The sequence below is a fragment of the Taurulus bubalis genome (assembly GCF_910589615.1).
Source record: "Taurulus bubalis genome assembly, chromosome: 7".
Taxonomy (NCBI): domain Eukaryota; kingdom Metazoa; phylum Chordata; class Actinopteri; order Perciformes; family Cottidae; genus Taurulus; species Taurulus bubalis.
Genome location: NC_136595.1, coordinates 3,277,169 through 3,299,562, shown reverse-complemented (window position 1 = coordinate 3,299,562; position 22,394 = coordinate 3,277,169). Strand labels below are relative to the sequence as shown.

The following is a 22,394-nucleotide window of genomic DNA, read 5'->3' as shown; positions in this document are numbered from 1 at the left end:
TTGTCCTGCAATGACAGGAGTATTGTAGTAACTCTGTTGTAACTGGTAACTCCTTCTGTGTGCATTCATGTCCCTTCAATGCACATTACTAACTCTACTTCTTCCCTGGAGTCTTTGTGCTTTACATGGATATGGCTATATCTGGACCCCGGTCCTGCCCGACACCTCCTGCTATTATCATTATTTGTATTAGTTGCATTGCTATTAATATTGCCAATATTATTATTATTATTATATTATTATTAAATTACATCCACTGTTGCTGATTTTTCATCATGCCTACTACTCTCATTATATGAATCATTTCATGGAAACGCTACCACTTTTTGAGATATCAGCAGAAGGAGGTAGAGAATTCTTTTTTTTATTTCCTTAAATTAAAAAAGTCAAAGGCCATTTGTAATCATTCTTCCTCACCTTACTGGCTGTGAAGGAGTCCTCTCAAATGTACTGTAACAGACAGATGAGGGCCAAAATAGTCAGGCCTCATTCCATGCAAATTCAAAATGACCATTAATAGAAGGAGGCTTGTGCAAGGTTTATTGTGTAGGTGCTGTGTCCCACAAACAAACCTTTACCTGCAGGTAGCCGTGGCCCAGTAAGGAGACATCGTGTTGAGACACAAAAGGATATTCCATACTAAAAACTGTAACTTTGGGAGATACTTGATTGAATGGTTTGTAATACAATAGTATGTTAACTTGCCCTAAGAGTAGCGTCACAAAGCTTCTTCTCTCTCATAATTCATATGCACAGATGAATCCTGCTGTGTCCCTTTCTGATGTGTCTGTACCTATATACGGCGCTTTTTGCCAAATCATCAAAATGGCAAATGAGAGTGTTTCTGTGAAAGAATGCTGTTCAGCCTTCCTGAAGAGTTCAGAGACTTAAAAATATAGATTTTAATAAGTATTTCAGCTTTTTTCTGGATGCTCACAGTGGCTCTGGCACATTTATCGCCACCCATCTTTAGCCAATATTTATTTACATTCTGAAGTCACACTGCTGGGTTTCATAGTTCACATTCTCCCCCTATCTCTACCTTCAATCTAACTATGTTTGTTTTTTATTCACCAAATTCAAAATGTACATCATACAATAGGTTTTAAGTGACATCCAGGTGTAATAAATAGTTCATGCATATGAGCACACGCCGTTACTTTGTTTTTTTTTCCAGTGTATTATAGTTCTAACCAGGACTAACAACAGCCTGTTCTGCCTTTCTTTGGTACTGCAGTTGAGGACCAAAGGCAGCTCCGCTACTGAGCACTATCACTTCAGTACATTTACACTATCACTTTAGAGATTTATGTCAGATCAGACTAGACCAAAGGCAGTTTTATATAAAAAGAGAAAAGGGGAATAGTGATTTAAAAAGTTGAACAAAAGGTTTTGGGGGGGTTTCAATTAGCTCTGGTTGTTTCATCTGAGTCTCCTTCATGACTGCTAGTCATGAATACTGCAGTGCTCCACAGCGGCTGTGAAGAATCCATTAAATATCACTGGCCCTCTGCCGCAGGGGGGCGGCTGAGACACTAATATACTAATTTTTTAATAGACTCCAAATATAATATGGTTCACAGTATGAGGACATATGTCTTCCCTTACTTGTCCACACGCAGTATACTTTACTGGCTCATTCATGATGACCTCCACCAACTTCTACTTACACACACACTTCTATAAACACAGAAGGGAGATCACCTGGTTTCTTGACAAGTACGCAGCTCCTGTAATGACAGCCTCTGTCCAGGGAAATGCAATTTCTGCATTTTGTTGGTTTACAGTCAACGTCCTGCTCCCTCTCCGAGCTAACCTCTGCTCCTTTAGCTTTTGGAGTGCAATGGGTTTTCTCAAAGATTTTTAACATTCCACATAAGGAGAAGAAGACGGTATGCGGTGCAATTAAAGCAAATTCAGTTGCTGAACTACTTTTGAATCAATCTGGAAACTGCGCCCTTAGATTTGACCTCAATTATCTTTTCTGAAACAAATTATGAATTATTGGTTTGAATTAAAAGGCGTTTAAATCTTAGTATCTAAATGCCAGCTTTTAGCCTGTAACCACTGTCCTTAAACAACCCACTCAGAATTTAACAGGCCTCACTATCTGTTCGCACGCACACACACACACACACACACGCACACGCGCACGCGCACACGCACACACACACACGAACAACCGCACACGTGCACGCACACGCACACGCACACACACACCTCCCCTTCTTCTTTCTGTCCATCTGGAGCTTCTATGTATTTTTAACCAGCGGAGGAAAAGGTTTTTTCTCACCTGTTCCCTGAAACGATAGCTGCTTGGTATGAATCATTGATAGTAGCTACACATTTCATCAAGTCAGATTTATAACTTCAAGACATTTAAAATGCCACCTGGACACCTGGACAACATTAAATGTTATCATTTAATACCAATTTAATAACCACAATAAAGAACCCAAAAGCTGTCACAAAGCAGCCTCTTTTTGTAGGCACACAGCTGATGAAAATAGTTAAACTGAATGTAAGCATAAATGACGTGCATGGATATGATGTCCAATTGTGTGTTATAAAACAGCTGTAATAAAAAATAAAGCCTGTTCCCACAAGTCCAAATAATTAGATGCAGTATTACTTTGGTCCTTTCGAAACAGTTTGGCAAAACTACAAACAATCCGGTGCTTTTATTTTGAAGGAGAGTGCCACCGATTCACACTCCTTAATGCTGCGTTCACACCATGCTTTACTTCTGTGAGTTTACTGCCGCCTCCCACCATGGAAGAAATAACCACTCTTTCTGATTTGTACATGTTGTGGAAGTCCCACAAACGTCGGAACATCAAACGCCCTTGTGTCGGGGGCTCATTCACACTGCATCGAGAAAATGTGTGTTATTTGCATCCATACGCGTCTGTGCATTGACTTTGCATGTAATCTACTCGCTTGTGTGAACACAGCATACTTTGAGACTCTTGTCAGGAGCAAAAACCATCCCCAGTTCTCCCATGATGAATTCCTCCAGACTCAGGTCTAGTTCAGTGTTGAACCTGAGGTTAAAGTGAGTGCCGCTTCATTTTATTGAAATTACAATGTTTTTCAGTATTTACCTATTGATAAGGTAATTAGAAGAAAAGTTAATTTTGTATACTTGAATCTTTTTTTTTAAGATTCTCTTTTTGTTTAATTTATTTTGAGTCTGTGGATAAAAGCTGCTCTTCAAGACACTGAATTTGTTTCCATAGTGCAGCGTTAGTTGCCATAGTTTCAGTGAGTGAGTATTCTCAGCTAAAGTTACATCATTTTAGTCTTTTTGAGACTAGTTCTCAGTAGTTGGACTTTTGTGCACAAAAGCACTGTTAAGTCTGTTTAAAAAAGTTACTGAATTTGTATGCATGTTGTATTACTTGGTGTCCTTAAGATGGACTTTTTTTTTTTTTTTTTGGAAACTGTGTTTCGTGTTTACTGTGATATTCAGCACTATCTCAGGTTCAAACTGCACTATCTTTTCATTAAATCAATTTGAGAAGTTGAACATTTTCTTCGATTTGGGTCATTCGATTTGGCTTGTCATTCACAGGTGATGGTTGGTTCTGCAGCCAGACCAGTTGAGAATCACTGTTGTATAGTGTGCATTTTCTTATTCTAAATCCACACATATGTGGTGCAGAAGAACTCAAATACTATATTGATTATCTATTTATAAATCTCAGTTTGACGACTCCTGTACTAGTGGGTCTTTCTTGGTGCGTAACAAAAGCAACACTTTATTTATTCAGAGTTTGCAAGTGAAGACTGCTAAATTACAGAGGTAATTTAGTCACGCAGACTAAATGTATCAAAGCGTCTGTTGTGCATCGTCTTTCAAAGGTTATCTTAATATTCAAGAAAGAGTCTTTGCACGCTCTGAGACTGTGAATGAATGAGTTCCTGAGAGGTTGTACCGCATGCTAACTACTGAATATTGGACAATGTACATTTATACAGAGTCTAATTCAGACCTCAACTAAAGTACTTAAGTGTTTTTGTTACTATGCAAGTTGCAATCTTTGGGCATACATGTGTGTGTCAATCACTTGATACACCTCATACACAGAGGACAACTTGCCTGAATTTAACACGTGTCTGTATTGACAATCAATGTCTATCTTAAAACTGATTTGATATATTATTCCCCTATCCAACAAATCACCAGACACACTGCGGTGCTGTGGTGCCGCAGCAATTATACAGTACATCAAATTCCACTGTAGGCTTACTGTACCCGACATTAACATTACGGAGTTCTCTACCAGGTATACCTTGCAAGTTGTGGATGTCATCAGAGTGTTATTGCATCAAAAATATCACTAGTCACACCAAAAAAGTTAGCATAGAATGGAGAGTTAGCATAGAACTTTCAATTGATATACCAAAGTTTGCTTACATGTATATCAACTCTCTGCTCTCCTCCACTGCTGTGGAATCAGAGTAGATACATTTAGCTAAACACATGAACTAAACCATTCTTATGGGAGAGTTAGTCAATGGAAAAGGCTTGTGGGTGTTTGTGTAGGATTATGGATGTTTGTGTATGTTGACAAAGTGATTTTTGCATGCCAGAAAGTTATGTGCACACTCATGGGTCTCTCGTTTGTGTTTGGTGGCCAGCCCGGCCTCACCAAATGGAGGTTGAATGATGTATTAATTTAACACATGTAAGGGTCTGAGGGGCAGGGTAGTGGCTGGAATCAATATTTCAGCCAGAAGGCTTCACCCAGCATTGAGATCAGGTGTAGGAAGAAACACACATCCAACTTAGAACTTAGAAAAAACGTCTTTGGAGGGCTTTTTTGGCAAGGGGAAAAGGCCCAATAAGGAGACAAAGAAGAAAAGCCTATATAATGTCCAAGAAAAAGAAAGCTGCATTCAAAAGACATTATCAGGAGTCGTACTTGAAGTACGGGTTTATTGCTACAGGCGAGTCTGACACGCTGAACCCACTCTGCAAAATATGTCTGCCGTTAATAGTTTGCTGCGTTTGCTGCGCAGCAAACTATTAACGGCGACTATTAACGGCGTTGATCATGCTCGTTTATTTTTTTTTGCGGCGTTGATCATGCTCGTTTATTTTTTTTTGCATTGGGAGGGGCTTAATGCTGACGCACACAGGTGCTGCACTTTAAATCTCTCACAGACAGCGTAGTTCAGACCACAGCGTAGTTCAGTAGTTCAGGGCATCTTACCTCTCCCAGTCCGCGGTTGATTGACCTCACAAAATGTTTCCACATTTTGTTATGTTACAGCCTTATTCCAAAATGGATTAAATTCATTTTTTTCCTTAACATTCTACACACAACACCCCTTAATGACAAAGTGAAAAGGGTTTTGGGGAAATCTTTGCAAATCTATTAAAAATAAAGAACGAAAATATGACATGTACATAAGTATTTACAGCCTTAGGTAGAAACATTTCTCCCTTCTTCTTTAATTTATTTCTAGTATATATTTATATCTGATCTATAATATCTATATATAAATATATATATATATGTATAAAAAAAATATATATTTATGTCTGCACACAGAATAGAGATATTTTGTAACATTGCCATCATTACTATAGCAACTAAACCCTGTCTGTCATAGTCCACAATGCAGACCTAGTTTCAGGTACTATGGCCCGCTTAAATGAAATCCTCTGCGAATTATCCCCAAAGAAGTTATTTTCCTTGGATATTTTTAAGGTTTATCTGATGTGTTTGATGACTCTTGTACTTGTTCTCAGGTCAGAAGTCTCCTCAAGATTACCTGACTGATTTACATTACCATCACTATCATTCTATCATTATCAGTGTTACCTTTGAGTTTGTTTTGAACATCCAGGGCAATGTCTAGAGGGTAGAATGGCAGCACAGGATCATTGACCAGGCGAAGAATGGCTTCTGCTGTCATCTGTAGAAACACAGCCAAAGGGGATTTGAATGAAGATAGTTATTTTGCATCACTGATGCATTTATGTATCATATAATTGCAGGCAACAGAGGCAACTCAAATGACAAAAAGAGATTCAATTAAATTTATTTTGTATAGCCCCGAAGCACAAATTACAAATTTGCCTCGGAGGGCTTTACAATCTATACACATACGACATCACTGTCGCGGGACCTCGCATCGATCAGGAAAAACTCCCCCCAAAAAACTAAAAAAGCCATTCACAGGGAAAAAAGGGAAGAAACCTTCAAGAGATCAACAGAGGACGATCCCTCTCCCAGGTTGGACAGAAGCAATATATGTCATGCGTACAGAATGAACAATGTAACAGAGTTACAGCACATTCAATGAATATGACAGAAATTATTTATATAATGAGTAGTAGGCATGGACAACGATCCATAAAACAGAAGGAAATAGAGAGGAGGGGCATCAGCAGGGCTCGCCATGGCAGGGGGCAAGACCGGATCCAGACACAGCCACGATCCATGGAAACTTGAGGCGAGAAAGCACAAAGACTCTGGGGAAGAAGTAGTGTTTAGTAATGTGCATTGAAGAGACAGGAATTCATCCAGAAGGAGAGAGGGAGAGAGGAGCTCAGTGTATCCTTTAAGCCCCGTTAAGCACCAAGGCATTTTTTAGGATTTAGCTCGAAATAGCATACCCAAACTAAAAAGGGTGTATCTCTGCAACCACAAGGGCTATTTGAATAATTTTGGTGTTATAATAAAGGCAACCCTTGTGAGCTTTTGGTCAGATGTGTAAATATTCGTATATATGTTGCTGGCTAAGAGTAAATAAAGATTGAAACACAGAACAAATAGAAGTTCCAGGTCCGCCTATAGAAAAAAGCACTTTCAGGATGATTATCTCCTTGAAATGATGCTTCACCCTGAGTCTCTCCCAAATCATAGCACAATATGTGAACAGTCTCTCTGCACTGTTTTCACTTGAAAAAGTGAAGCAGAACAAAGTCAGATTGGGTAAAGTACAGAGAGAATTCAGGCGAGAATGCAAAATTAGCATTTCGGCACATTTGCGCATATTTTCGCACATCTGTGACATTTGAATTTTTTCATGTAGCAAACCTTATATTTCACTTGTATATGACTTATGATGTTCAATAAACTTGTATTAGTACTGAGGGAACTGCATTTTTTCTTATATTTGCTATTTTCTCAATTTTTTTAAAAATTTGCTGACTCAGCGATTTATGTTGCTGTGTTCTTTGGTTCATATCTCAGTGATGCTTTGCAGCAGAGGGATTTAGTGAATAGATTTGGAATGTCTTGCTTTTTGCTATTTGTCTTTTTCTGATAGCACCAAGCTATCAGGGCTGCTAGTTCCGGAAACATGCAGAGTGGGCTGACTCGTGACAAAATTATAACTATTTTATTTTAATAATTATTTTAGTTGGTGTTTGAGTTGTGTTGAAATGGCTGACTAATTATTGTAGCCCAGGTTCTCTTGTTTAATTTGATGTGTAGCATCAATATATTTGTTCATGATTATTGTAATGTTTTACACAGTTTAATTAAAATTTTATAAAAAAAGGACCTATATAGGTCCCGCAGGGCTTAAAAGGTTAAGATGTCCCCCAGCAGTCTAGGCCAAAAGCAGCATATCTAGGGGCTGGACCAAGGAAAACTGAGCCAGCACTATAACTAGAAGCGCCATCAAAGAGGAAATTCTACTCTACTTAAATTAGGTGACTGTCTGCCCCCTGGATTGAAAGTGGAAGCTGGTTTGACAGAAGAGGAGCTTGATAACGGAAGGTTCTGGCTCCCATCCTACTTTTTAAGACTCTAGGAACCACAAGTAGCCCTGCATTCAGTGAGCGCCGCTCTATAGTGTGGTAATACGGTACTATAAGCTCCTTAACATATGATGGTGCATCACCAATTAAGAGGATTTTAAATTTGATTCTTGATTTTACGGGGAGCTAGTGGAGAGTAGCTAATACAGGAGTAATGTGATCTCTTTTCTTAGTTTTTGTTACATGACAGTACATGAGCTGCAGCATTCTGGATCAACCGGTGAAATTTAAGAGACTTATTAAAGTAGCCTGATAATAAGGAGTTACATGAATCTAATCTAGAACTAACAAATGCGTGAACTAATTTGTCTCTATAAAGTTTAGGGTGGGTAGCTGCTCTAATGGAAGGGTGTAAGACTACAACTTTGCTTCTTCTTCCTGCTCTGAACTCTGGGTTGTCGAAAGATTAAGTCCGCTAATCAACTTGGTCATACCATAGAAGTGCAAGAGAAGAATCACTGTATCTTGCAGTGATGCATGTGATCCTTGATGCATGTGATCCTTGATTCATAAAAGTTAATCCAATTATAGTGTGGCACTGAGAAATACAATTTCCTTGCATTACAGCGAGAGGTGTATTTCCTGTGAGATCGATACAGCCTAGGTGTGGAATAAGGGGATCGATAATCAATAATCCAAGCAGTGATTTGATACAGAGTAGTTGGTTAAAACAGCAAGCTGCAGTGATGTTACACTTGCTGATGTCTTGCTAAGTCTGCTGAGAGAGAGAAGCCATCAGTGGCAATGTTTGCATCAAGATGAAAGACACATCACTGAGAGCAGAGCCAGACATACACTATGATTTGGATGAAGTTTCTCAGTATGGGGTGCCAGCCCAGGCAGGGAAATCCATAAATTTTTACTCACACTGCAGCCAAAGGTGTTCCAATTATGTTTTCTCCCCCTAACATGACAGCTGTTGTCAATTTAGTATGAAAGCAACATTTTGCATGGATTCTCCACATTTCAATCTGGACCACAAAGCTGTGTTGTGCATAATCAGATCTGAGGCCTTTGACGGGATAGATGACAAGACGCAACATGAATTGACTGATGTAATTGCTGCATCTGTGTTGCTGATGAATATGGGTAACATCCTTGACGGATTGCTAAACTTTGATATCAATACATCTCTAAATGTAACCAAAGGTCAGTTTAGGACAATTAATACTATTTAGTTTCATACATACTGTCCGTGGTCTACTTGACTTTGTAACAATCGCATATTTGTAAACGATGAGGCCTCAATGACTACTGCCGTTCGCCATGAAGTTGGACCAATTGTATTCACCTTATTCTTCCTTTAGGCAGTATTATCAGAAAACACTCCATAAACTTTCACTGTTATGCCGATGGTACTCAACTATATCTGTCGATCAAGCCAGATGAAACCCACCAGGTCGCCAAACTTCAAGCATGTCAAGACATCAAAACCTGGATGACCTGCAACTGAACTCGGACAAGACTGAAGTTATTTTACTCGGCCCAGAACACCTCAGAAATCAAGTATCTGATGATATGGTTTCTCTGGATGGCATCGCTCTGGCATCTACCACCACCGTAAGGAATCTCAGAGTTATTTTTGACCAGGATCTGTCCTTTGGCTCCCACGTGAAACAGATCTCAAGGACCGCCTTTTTTCACCTACGGAACATCTCAAAGATCCGGCTTTTTTCACCGCCTTTTTTCACCGCCTCTCAAAGCGATGCAGAAACATTGATCCACGCATTTGTTACCTCAAGACTGGATTACTGTAACTCCGTATTATCAGGCTGCTCCGGTAAATCCCTTGGATCTCTCCAATTGATCCAGAATGCTGCAGCTTGTGTACTAACGAGGACGCGGAAAAGAGATCACATTACTCCTGTACTAGCTGCTCTCCACTGACTTCCTGTCAAGAAGTCATCAAGAATCATATTTAAAATCCTTCTCCTTACCTACAATTGTTATTGTTAAATATTAATTTTTGTAGTATTGTTATCTACTTTTTACTTGGACTAGCTAAGCCTTAGTGCTATGGTCCCATTGTGTTTACTAGCTCATAAGTCCCAGCTATACTCATCTGCAGGCATCTATTTGCAAAAATGTTCAGGCGGAAATAAAAACCTTCTACTTCAGTGTGTTCAAACTTATATAACTCAGTACCAGCAGGACTTAAAGTAATTCTAACTTTTTTTGGGGGGGGGAGCGTGTAGGAATAGCAATTCCTATTGCTAACCTTGAGTGTTGCCATCTTCACTCTGGGCAACTTGTGCCGCCCTGCGCCTATTATCCGACACGAAAATGTCAACTTTTTTTTTTTACGTTGCCAAATTAATTTTCCCAAGGGGCCACATGAGAAATTTGGACCGTTGTGGAGGGCCGAACCAATTCTGAACTTAATTCAATTAACTCAATACTAATGTTATTACTTTATTAAAAAACTGTAAATGATATGATTTTGAGCTGCTACTGGTTGTATGGTTGTATGCATGTTACAATAAGGCTATGAAAATAAGTAAAACAAAGTTTTTAATTTTTTAATATTTTTTTAAACCTTACCTTAAATATGTATGTTAAAGACCAGCAATTTATTAACTTTAAACAAAAGCAATAAGTGCTTTTGATGTTTTCCAGTTCAGTTGTTCTTACTCGGGGAGAAAAGTCCAGTCTGTGTTGGCTTGAACAAGAGCATGAAGTCTGGTTGAATGAGGTGGAGATGAAGGACAGCTGAGACAGAGGATCTGATCTGTTGAACTTCACTAGAATGTTTGTTCTCATGTAGGTAGATCCAAAGAGAACCAACATCTGCTGAGCAGGCCTCTTCATGTGAGGAAAGTTCTCCTCTTTGAGAGAAGAATAAATATCCAGAAGTGATACTAACTTAAAGTGCTCTGCTATAGTGTATCAGACCGCTGGTCAGATCCGCGGGGGCTTTGGGGGGGTCCATTTTCAATCTGGAGGCGGAGACTGCAGCGCGAGGCTCCTTCAAAGTAAAAGCATTGCCGTTTGTATTGCACTCATGGCGTGCACCTTATTTATTTTTAATTTTTGATCACAAAACGGCAAAAAGTTTGAAAAAATCGCTTCGTCTGCACATTTCCCTGTGCTGTGCGCCTTGTGTAACCTTTGTAAAACCACGTCACAGCGCAAGAGGGAAGGCTTCTGCAAATTTAGAGATCAGGCAGCTCTCGGTAGGAGAAGGCTTTCACATAGAAACAGTGATTTTCCCATTTTTCAACCGAACGACACAGTTTTTTTACTACAAATAGGCTTCGACCATGCAGTTTGTACATGTCGGCGACCGCTCCAAAAGATATGTTTGAGAAATCTTGCTTAGATCATGCTGGATGTTCATAGTTATGATCAAAATATGGAATAAAAGTAATTTTATTTAAAAAAAATTTAAAAAATCACAAAAGAATTCTGAAAAAAATGATATAAAATAATATAAGTAATATAATTAAATGGGGTTCATATGACTACTTGAACACAGGGAACAAAAGTAGAGAAGTAAAAGTGGTAATATTTGGTTCTACGGTTTCCAAAAGGTTAAAAATTGCAAATATAACTTTTCACACAACATTTTTTGACGCTCTCTCTCTCTGTCCGCTGGTGGGAGTGTGCTCACCGGTGTGTGCGCACGTGTCTGTGCGCATCGAGCACTCTGCCGTGCACACAGAGAGCAGAGGAGAATGGAGAGTTGAAAATGTGCGACCATGTAGAGACAGAAATGACATGCCACTGTGTAGATAACATCAATAACATAAGGCCATTTAGTTTGCTTAATGAAATAACAAGGTGTAGACCTGCTCTATAGGAAAGGGAACCTTAAATGACTTCTGTTGTGATCTGGCAATATAGAGAAAATTAAATCAAACACAATGAACTCGACCTTCAAGGGCGGGTGGCGGGTGCTGTTGAGGGGGCGGGGTGCGCCCCTAATATAATGGTCGGGGAAACACTGGAAAGTAACCTTTTATGAATGTGGTCAGTTTATCCAAATAGCATGTGGCATTTGGAAATTTGCATGGTTTTTGGAGACTGACCGACACGCACTGACGGACGAACACGTCATGGATGGGCAGTCACGCACGGACGGACTTTAGGATGGACACGTCACGGACAGAGACGTGCACACACAGTCACGTCACTCAGGGACGGACGTACGGACACGAAGGGATGTATGGACAGACACAACGTTTTTTATATTTAGATGTTTGGCCTCAAGGATGGACCATTTGGGTTTAAGAGCTATAAACCAAAACTGGAAAGATACCCTATATTATGTTTTCACATCTCTGTACCTCTCTGTAAATCTCCCTAAGCAGCTGTCCCTATATAACACTACTTTTCTAGTATTTGGAAAATGGCCGACAGTGTTCAGATCTGTTATGCACCTCTCCACGCTGTTGTCACTACCACTAAAATCTATCTGGCAGGGTAAAGATTAGAGCATTGATTTGAGGATGGTAAATAATACTCCTGCAGAAAGCATATATCAAAAGCCTGTAATGTGGTTGGACAGAAAAGGCAGTTTATTTCTTATTTATGGCCTTATTTCTGGATCGTCTCCTTTCAAAGCATAGGATGGAGAAAGACGGTTGGAGTGGAGTGAAAGGTATGACAAACTAGCCTGAGAATCTATTCTTAAGTTTCCTCTTTTCTTCTCCTCTCCTGTCATGACGTTCCCTCCCCTCATCTCCTCTCCTGACCTTATAGATTATAATGGAATCAGTCTCGTCAGTCTAAATTACATCTCAGGGATGAAACACTATTCAGCTGTAGTCAGTATTTCTGAATCTCGCATAGAGGAAAGAAAGGAGAGTTATTATGTATTTTATGTCGCCTATATTCATCTGGCCAAGTCATATTCTCATCAACACAGCTTATTGCCTCACCCTACATCAAGACCCTTGCTGACTCCGAGCTGTGTAACAGCCCATTTGGTTGGCCAATATTAGGAAAAAAGAAAAGAAAAGCAGGCCGTGATGTAGGCCATTAGTATTTGGATTATGACACCATTTTTCTAATCTTGCCTATTTACGCAACTGCAATGGAGTTGCCACATTCAATGGCTATGACAGAAATTATTCATGTAACAGTGTTTTCCCCTAGGTCAGTGATCACCAACAATGTCCTGAACACATAAATACCAGGCAGGCTGTAACGACTGCCAGAGTGTCTCCTTGCAGCCTGTTGCTGATGTTTGACCTGCAAATACATTAACTGTTAGGCTTTAAAAATGATAGCTTAAAAGAGTGATAGCTTTAAGCAGAAAATCCCATTTTGAAAAGTATGTATTACCCTGTTCATGGTTAAGAAGTCCCTCTCACAGTTTACACTGCTGACTGTCGGGGGAAGCCAGCCATAGCTGGGTACACGACACAAGCACTTTGGCTCGTTTTTGCACCCGGAGCAGGAGAGCTACTCCGGGTGCTACTGGCAGGAGAGCGAATGTTGCCATCTTGGGAGAGTTTAAGAAACGCATATCTCTCTCTGACGGAATCATGGGGTGAATTCGAGTTCTCTGACTCTCCCTCTGAAAAAAAGCTTCCCGACTCAAAAAGGTCAGAGCCAGCTCTAACTATAAGAGCTATTCAAGAGGAAAGCCGACTCTTAAATGAGGTGACTGTGTCTGCCCCCCCGGAGTGACAGTGGGAGATGGTTCCACAGAAGAGGAGCTTGATAACTGAAGGCTCTGGCTCCCATCCTACTTTTTAAGACTATGAACCCTGCAAGTAGCCCCGCATTCAGTGGGTGCAGCTCTAATATGGAGCTTGAGTGGTAGTTCAGGAAGGAAGAGTCTCTTGACACTACGGTGCATTCATAAATATCTCAGTCTATTTCTCCCAGCGATCACACTATCAGCTGATCTGGGGGCCGTCCACTTTTAAGCAACCAACCAGATGCGGCACTGTGTCTCTATGCCAATCATATCGTTGCTGTCAAACTATTAAAGGGGTTCTCTGCTCTGCTGCTGTCAATTGTCCTTTCAGCTCGAAACCGAATGCGTAGCCGATGCAAATGCGGAAAATCTTGCTTACCCTTTTTAGCATAGTAGTGGTGGCAAGTCAGACGATGTCGGAATCAGATTTGGATCCATGTCTAGGAGAGGCAGTGTTCGAACCGGGTGGTCAGCCGGCTCTCGGCACTCCGGGCTTTGCAGGAGCACTCGCCTGGTGCGGCTGGAAGATCGTGGCATAGTGCCAGCTCCCGCCTCCCGCTCTAGAAGATCCTCATCCAGCGCCGGCGCCAGGGCAAAAAATAAGTCGGGCCCATCCAAAGCACCACAGGTGAAGAGAAAGTACGTCATGTACGACAATTATCCACCCGCTACTCCCGGCCCACCTGATAGAGACAACACAGTCATCTCCACTCTGCAAACGCTGGTGGACTCCATCCAGTCCATAGATGCTCGTCTACAGTCCCTGGAAAATGTGGTAACGCCGTACTTGCCAGTCACCATGGCCGCCACCCCGGGAACTTTGGGCATCAAAGCCCATTTTGCCCCGCTGTGATATTTCAGCAACATAGCTACGGCCACGTCACAGCCCCCTCAGTCCCAGAGTATGCAGATCGGGATCGCAGGGGACATGAGGTACATAATCATAACAACGTTCAAATCTTTAATAATTTCAACCTCCACGTCTGCAGCTACTGCAGGTATGCGAATCCTTGGTCAGTTTGCCCCCGGAGCGCATCCAGGATCCCACCACGAGTGGGGAAACAGCGTGGTTCAAGAACATTTTGAAACCGCATCCCTCGACACCAATAAATGTCCAGGCACTTGCAATTGAACGGTCTTCTCATCCAAACTTTGTGTTTGTGGACCATTTGCTCACGGGTATGTCACAGGATTTCCAGGTTGGCGTCCTTACTATGCGTATTACTTACTAAACGTATGTAGCAAAAAGCCAGGTACGGTTTGTCAGCTGGTCGGGAAAGAGGTTAGAAAAAAGTATGTCATCGGCCCTTTCACATCCTCTCCATTTCCAGTGTTTTGCATGAGTCCTATAGGGATAGTGATCACCAGGCAGTTGTCGACATAATTAATAGAGGGTGATCCTCTTCCAGAGACATGCCATTCATGAGGAGCATCACGTGGTCAGCAGTTAATAATCACTTTATCATCACCGCCTGTCACGTGCCATGTCATTATAACACACTGGCTGACGCGCTTTCTCGTTTTAAATTCCAGATGTTCCAGAGCATCTGTCTTGAAGCCAGCCGCGTGGCAGTAACTGTTCCATTGTGTCACACTCTGATGCTGTTCTAGATCATAGCCACCTAGGTATGGAGTCCGCAAAATGATATATGATAAAGGGTTTAGCAGTTTCTACGGTAAAAACTTAAATAATTTAGCTTGGAGGACTTTTGCTGTATTTTGTGGGTCTGTAAGTGTACTTAAACCTGTTCTCATCAAGACCGTGTGTGCTTTTATTTGCTACTGCATTGATGTGCGACACTTTAAACCTCCATATTTGCAGTTTGATTGCCGGTATTCAATTTAATATTACATGTTTCCGACCCGGTGTCACCAAATTTGTTTACTAATGGGGCCATTAAATTACTGCTGAAAGGCATTGTTAAAGCTTCTCCTCAAATTCCTGACAGCAGACAGCCCATCACTCTTTTGATTTTGCACCGGATACTGACAGAACTTAGAGCAGGCGTTTTCTCACCTTACATTAATTCAATGATCGAAGCAGGGTTTTTATTAGCTTTCTATGCTTTCCTCAGATGTGGCAAATTTACTTCTGCTACTAAGCCCTTCAACCCAGAGTGAGATATCACATTTTGGGATTTGACATTTAATTTTAGGCATTATAATTTCGCCAAATGTACAGGTACTTGCTCAGTAATCGTGGCTCGTACCGATACGCCTTTTTGCCCATTTGCTGAAGTACCTCCAGGTGAGACCCACGACTTGCCCCACTTTTCCTTTATTTCTTACCCCAGGTCTGTGTCCGTTAACTAAAACCTGGTTTCACTATCATTTCAAGTTAGTCCTCGCTAGAAGCAAGTTATTACCGCAGCATTATTCAGGGCATTCTTTTAGAATCGGTGCTGCTACTTCGGCTGCCAACCAAGGCATCACAGCTACCACTCTACAGGGGATGGGACATTGGTCCCATCTGCGTTCACTTCATACATTCAATTTTTTATATTCTTCAATTCTCTTGTGAAAACATAGCTTTGCTGACTGGACGAACTGTTTTGGTGCTTGAAATTGGTTCACCAAAGGTCTTAGGTTCACAAAAGCAGTGGAATATATTAATACAATGGTAGATACATGTAAATAAATTTCTAATACCAAATTTTGGATTATCGTTTTTTGAGTAGAAGTGTGATAAAATGGGACTGAGGAATGACTGCATATTACAGATCAAGCTTCATGGGGTGTGTGCAAATAAAACATTTATATTACAACAGTTTTTGTTTTCAAACAAAATATTTACTATATATTTGAGTCAAAATATTTACTATGTTTACACAATGTGCATGTTTCAGTTTCGTTCTTTCAAGAACAGTTTTCAGAACAAGAAAAAATATGTACCATGTACTCTTTACCAGCACATGGGTTGTGTGTTGCGTTGCGCATAGTAATACTGAAAAGCTGATCTGAGCTGAAGTCTCTCTCACTGAAAAAAAGTGTAGGTGGGTAGGTCCTTAGGGATTTCCTGAGTGTTTCCTGAGTTCCTCATTGGTTAGTTTCACGCAAAATGTCGACCTGAATCGACAAATCAGACCTGTGTGAATCACAGACGATCTCACAGGCAACGGGAGCAGTGTTGCCAATTTGGAGACTTTCTCGCTATATCTGGCGACTTTCCAAACCCTCTTGGAGACTTTTTTTGTGAAAAGCAAGTAGCGACAAATCTAGAGACTTTTTTATGTGTAATTGGAGACTTCCTGGTGTCTTGGAGAAAGAAGAAAGCGCGGCACGTATCGTTCTGCAGCTCCGGCAGTTGCTTTTTCCGGTCTGTCTTCCTACACCACCTCCGCAAACGTCTTCTCTGTCGCCTGCGCTTCAACATATGCAATATAAGCATTTGCTCTTCAATATTGATGAGCTCCAACTCCAAATGCAGCCGCTCCAACTTGGTCGCCATTGTTTACTGTGACCGGAAGAAAAAGAAAGGATCCTCAGCGAGCAGCGGGTGCTGCCGTGAGCCCCGCCCCCTCCGTCGTCCCAAAGCACTCATTGGCGGCCTCACAGGAGCCGAGAGAGTCGCGCAGCAGTACCAGCACAGAGGAGACACCCACACGTCTCCGCGTCCAGACTAAAAATTAATGGCGCAAAGCCGCCGCTGATCCCGCCCTGGCTGGATGTAAATGTTTCTTCACTGTTACACTAAAATAAATGACCTCAGACACCTTGTCCACTGTGTGTGCCTCTCTGTGACATCAGCTAAACATATAGTCATCATGTCTTAGTCTAACTGTACGCTCAAAAATACATAAGGAGTGGGAATCAAACCCTGAATTCAAAGGCTGGCTGTAGCCGATTATTGGAGATGCTACATGGCCATACTGCCTGTACTGTGAAGCCTTTTTTATGTCAAACTTTGTAACTACTTTAAACTAAAACTTTAAACTAAAAATCATACTCAAAAGGCAAAGCAACATTATAACAGTTCCACCCAAAGCAAGCTGGCATTAATGAGTAAAACAATTGCTATATCACTATATTCCTGTCTCCTACAGCTTCCACTACAATTATGCAAATTAGGCGATGACGTCATTTAGCGACTTCTTGCTACTTTTAAGACAGCCAATAGCTATTTTTCTTGCTGAGGAGTTGGCAACACTGAACGGGAGGCGGAAATCAACAGTCTGCATAGTCGAGACCCGGAGACAGGTTCTCGTACAGGCTCTGATCATCTCGCGCCTTGACCACTGTAACTCCCTTCTGGCAGGTCTACCTGCTAGTGCCATCCGACCTCTGCAGCTCATCCAGAATGCAGCAGCTCGACTGGTCTTTAACCTCCCGAAATTCGCCCACACTACTACGCTCTTCCTCAACCTTCACCGGTTTAAAACGTTGGTACTTGCGTACCGTGCTACGAACAGATCGGGTCCAATCTACATCCAGGACATGGTAAAACCGTACACCCCAGCTCGTTCGCTCCGCTCGGCTTCTGCCAATTGGCTTGTAGCTCCGTCACTGCAAGCTGAACACTCGAAAAAGTCACGACTGTTTGCTGTCCTGGCTCCTCAATTGGAATGAGCTCTCCATTGACACCAGTACAGCAGAAAGTCTCTACATTTTCCGTCGCAAACTAAAAACGCATCTTTTTCGACTACACCTTGAATAGGTAAGGTAGTGCCGTAGTAGCACTTAAATGGCACTTACTGATGAACCACGTTGTGGTTTAACTTTATTGAAGAAATTGTACTTTCTTGACTCTTGTTGTTCTGAGTTTGTACTCATGGTTGAATTGCACTTAATGTAAGTCGCTTTAGATAAAAGTGTCAGCTAAATGAAATGTAATGTAATGAGATAGGAAACGGTCAAGGAGATAAAATGTTCACGTTAGAACAGCAGAAACGGAATAACGGCTTAAAACACTGTGTAAAAACTAAAAAGTAAAGAAATGTATTTGAATTTTCATCATATTTCTCTACTAAACAATTAAAAATGAACATGAGCAAAGCTTTTGAGATTACAGAAATTAAATTTAACCTATTTTACATCTTCTCAAACAGTTTTGTTTTCCCAAAGCATTCAGTGTCCATGTAGGCTTTTATTTGTGTTCATGTCCAGGCATTTTAGAGATTTGTTTATCTCCCTGAAGCAGTTCCTGTCCAGCTGAAGACAGAACCCATTATTGCCCTCCTCACACATCCAGGCAGGCTTTTACAGGCAGATAGTACAGTGTTTCCTCCCCAAAATGGCCTTCTATCTGTCTTTTTCCCAGTGTCCTACTGTCAGACCGGCACTATTACGGGCATGGAGGGAGGTCTGCAACCTGCGAAGCTGCAGGCTGACGGCAGAGCAACAGAGGAAGACAGGAGCTGTGCAATGAGAAAATAAGTTAATAGGGAAAAATAATTATAATACATGTAGTGTATTTGTGAAAAACAATTAAATTATAAAATAGCTACAACTTTGTGATTCTGTTTAGGCCAGCAGTGAAGGCTTAGCAGGCGCTGATGGCCCACCACTGCCCTACGGGCCATTTATAAATATCTCAGTCTATTTCTCCCAGCGATCACACTATCAGCTGATCTGGGGGGCATCCACTTTTAAGCAACCAGTTGCGGCACTGTGTCTTGTAGAATTGTAATAGTTTATTTTGTCTAATTTGGAAAAAAGTAGAACTATTATCACATGTAACCTTTTATCTTTTTAGTATAACCATTGAACATATATACTGTTTTAGTTCAATTATAGTTTGTTATTAGACCATATAAAATGCATATGATGCTATAAGTTGCTATGTTGTATAAATCTTTTCTATAGAATGGTTATTGAATAAGCTTTCCTGTGTAATAGGACACAGCAGCCAGTGTTACCATAGTAGGCAACACAACCTCCTGTGGTTGACCTAATGCTGCGTTCACACCGGACGCGGCGCGGATTTGAAGCGTCGCGTTTACCGTGGTAGTTTACTCGCTCGACAATAAAAGGGTGTTCACACCGAAGGCGGCACGAATGTTCTCACCGCGTCAAAGGGGGCGTGGCTTATCTGAGTTGCTTCTCTCCATGAAAATATCTTACAATTCCGCTATTATCCATAGTCCCACAACAGCGTCTCAATGACGGTCGCTGCCAGCGCTGGTTCCGGCGGAGCAGCAGCAGTTTCATTCAGGAACGGCAAGACGGCGGTGATGACGGGTGGAGCTTCTCAATGCTGATTGGCTGACGCAACTTTGCGTTACGTGATTTCTCCGCCGGAGTTGGGATAATTCAACTCGCGCGAATTTGCGACTGACAGTCAGTCTGAGAGGTTATTGTTATTGCAAGGATTTTGTACAATGGGTGCCGTTTGGGGGTATTTTCCATACTCAATAATAGCCAACAACACACACATCAACACTCATCCCCACAGGCGGATGTTACTTAGATGTTTCATCTATGTATTTATTGTCCTTGTGTTCTAATGGTGATGGTCAGGTGGCCGTTTGGAATAGACCGATAATTTTCTCTTTCTCTCTTAATTAAGTGGTAATTTTGTCCGAGGCTGAGATATCATTTACCTGCCTGCCTGTTTTCCCCTGAGGTCTGTGTAGAGAGATGGAGAGATTCTCCTCTGATTCAGGACGCCCAAGTTCTCTCGGCCAAAATAGGCCTCATGAATAAACCATTAACTATGTAGTTAAGTTATGTAACAACACCACATGAATAGATGCAGCGTGATCTGTGGACGTGCCTGTTTATATATGTCTTAAGAGATGAAGTTGTACTCCAAAAATATTTCTGTCAGTAAATGTCTGCTCTACTGTTATCACGGAATAACCTGAGGTCAAATCACATCCCCTGGTGCACAGGAAACATTCAAGTTTGTGTGAAGATGTGCAGCACCTGGGTAGTTAGGCCGATCAACAATTACAGCTGAACTGACATGAAATATCCAAATATATATAATCACTGTGTCAGGGAATGTTTAGCACCAAAGCTCGACGAACAATTTCACACATGCAAATCAGCCAAGAAAGTAGGCTGATGAAAATGGCAATAGTATTTCATTGAAAGTATTTGGTCAAAACCAAAGTATTGGACGAATGGTGCTTGATTGTTAAAGGATCACTTAAGTTAATACAATTCACCCTGTGGGGGGCATTGTATCTAAGCTAAGCTTCCTCAAGAAGAAAAGGCTCAGTCAAGACTTTTCTTCTTGAGGAAGCTTAGATCCTTTGACATAAGCAGAAAGCTTCTTCATGTTTTTTATCAGGGGATCTTAGCTTCTGTTCTCTTTTATGCTGTGCTCTGCTGGGGGCGGCATTACTGCGGATGATAAAAACAGTCAATAAGATCAAATAGCTCAGTGATTGGCCTTGCCCCTGACTCACTAGAGGTCACTTTGGAAAAGAGATCAAGGGCCAAGTTAAAAACAATTGTTTCTTTTGAAAGCCATCAACTACACTGTTTTTAAAGGACTCAGAAGTACATTTAGTGAGAGATTCAGGATGCCAAAGTGCTCTAGTGAATGACTCAGAAGGTCGTTTGTTCCGGCAGCAGTTAGATTGTCTGCTGTGCACTGTGAACCTTGTCTGTATGAGTCTATTGTTGTCTGTTTGACGTTGGTGACAAATGAGTTTCCCCACTGGGGATTAATAAAAAGTCTTCTAATTCTAATGAATGTCTGCAGCAACTTTCATGACAATCCGTGTATTCAGCAAATTCAAATTGTCCTGCCCATGTGCTTTTCATCTGGTTGTAGAATATGTGAACCTCCCAAAATAGTGCAGCTGTGCCACGTCACATTTAATTAGGGTTTGAGCGACTGACGTCAGTCCGAGAGGACCCTATTGTTATTGCAAGGATTATTATGAGGGTCAGAGCGACTGAAATATTCAGTCTGAGAGGTTATTGTTATTGCAAGGGTTATTATAATTTTTTCGTCGACATTGGTATTTTCCAAACTCAAAAACTCACCAAATTTGGCACGCTTGTCAGGCCTGGTAAAAATAGCCATCTGATATAGGCGTCAAATTTGTGTAATATAAAATGGCTCTCTTAGTGCCCACTAGAATTTGGACCGGCGACGCCCCTCACCCAGAATGTTTGATTGCCTTGAAAGAATTCACACATGTCCATCTCCACCTGCTCTACAAAAAAGCCTCTCAGACACCCAAGCTCCTACTTAGATTTTCCGCCATTTTCAATTTAGTCCTCCTTCCATCCTTCCTCCTTCCATCCTTCGAGTCACTTTTGAGGGACTAGGCATGCTCGACACGTAAGTAAACTTGGCACACACAATTAAAGGCAAAGATGTAGTTACCTGATGTGATTTGAATGACACAAAATGGCACTTTGGCTCAATAGCGCCCCCTACAAATTTTCAATTAAGCAGCCCCAGCGCTACGGTTTACCTACATGTATGAAACTTCCTAGGAATATGTAACACATGTAAACTTAAAAATAACTCTCTTGGGACCATGCTCTAAACTGTACAGGAAGTCAGATAGCACCCCCTAAAAAAACGTGTTTTTTTTGACAACCTGTGAGTTGTGAAAGCCCACAGTTTTTGCCCCCTATCACCAATTGACCTGAAATTTAGCACACATGTCCGGTTGTGTCTGCTCTACAAAAATGTACGTGGTCACACTATAGTCCGCCGACTTAGAATTTCCACCATTTTGAATTTTGATAAAAACTTATTTTTCCTCTTATCTTCCTAAACGCTGGCTTCGATTTGTACAAAATTCTCTGTGGATCATTAAGGGTTCAATTTCATGCAAATATATCAAAAGCGTGTTTGTATATCATTGTGTTCAAAAGAAAAGGACCCATTAACTTCTTAGGGGTAAATTCAACTAAATTCAACAAAGCAGCCCTTGCAGTACGTTCAACATAGATGTACAATATTTGATAGGCGTATGTGCCACATATAAACTTAAAAATAACTCTCTTGGGACCATGCTCTAAACCGTACCAGAAGTCGGCCAATTTCGTTTTCGT

At 41.2% G+C, this 22,394-nt stretch overlaps 1 protein-coding gene across 1 annotated transcript in view; it reads right to left on the bottom strand.

Moving 5' to 3' along the window:
* Positions 1-22,394, bottom strand: part of naaladl2 (N-acetylated alpha-linked acidic dipeptidase like 2) — a gene marked incomplete at both ends in the record, with an annotated part of 281,105 nt that overhangs the window by 21,616 nt on the left and 237,095 nt on the right. Inside the window, one exon of the mRNA XM_079221477.1 lies at positions 5,835-5,928. Within this exon, the coding sequence (XP_079077603.1) occupies positions 5,835-5,928 (94 nt within the window). The remainder of the gene's footprint in view (positions 1-5,834; positions 5,929-22,394) is intronic.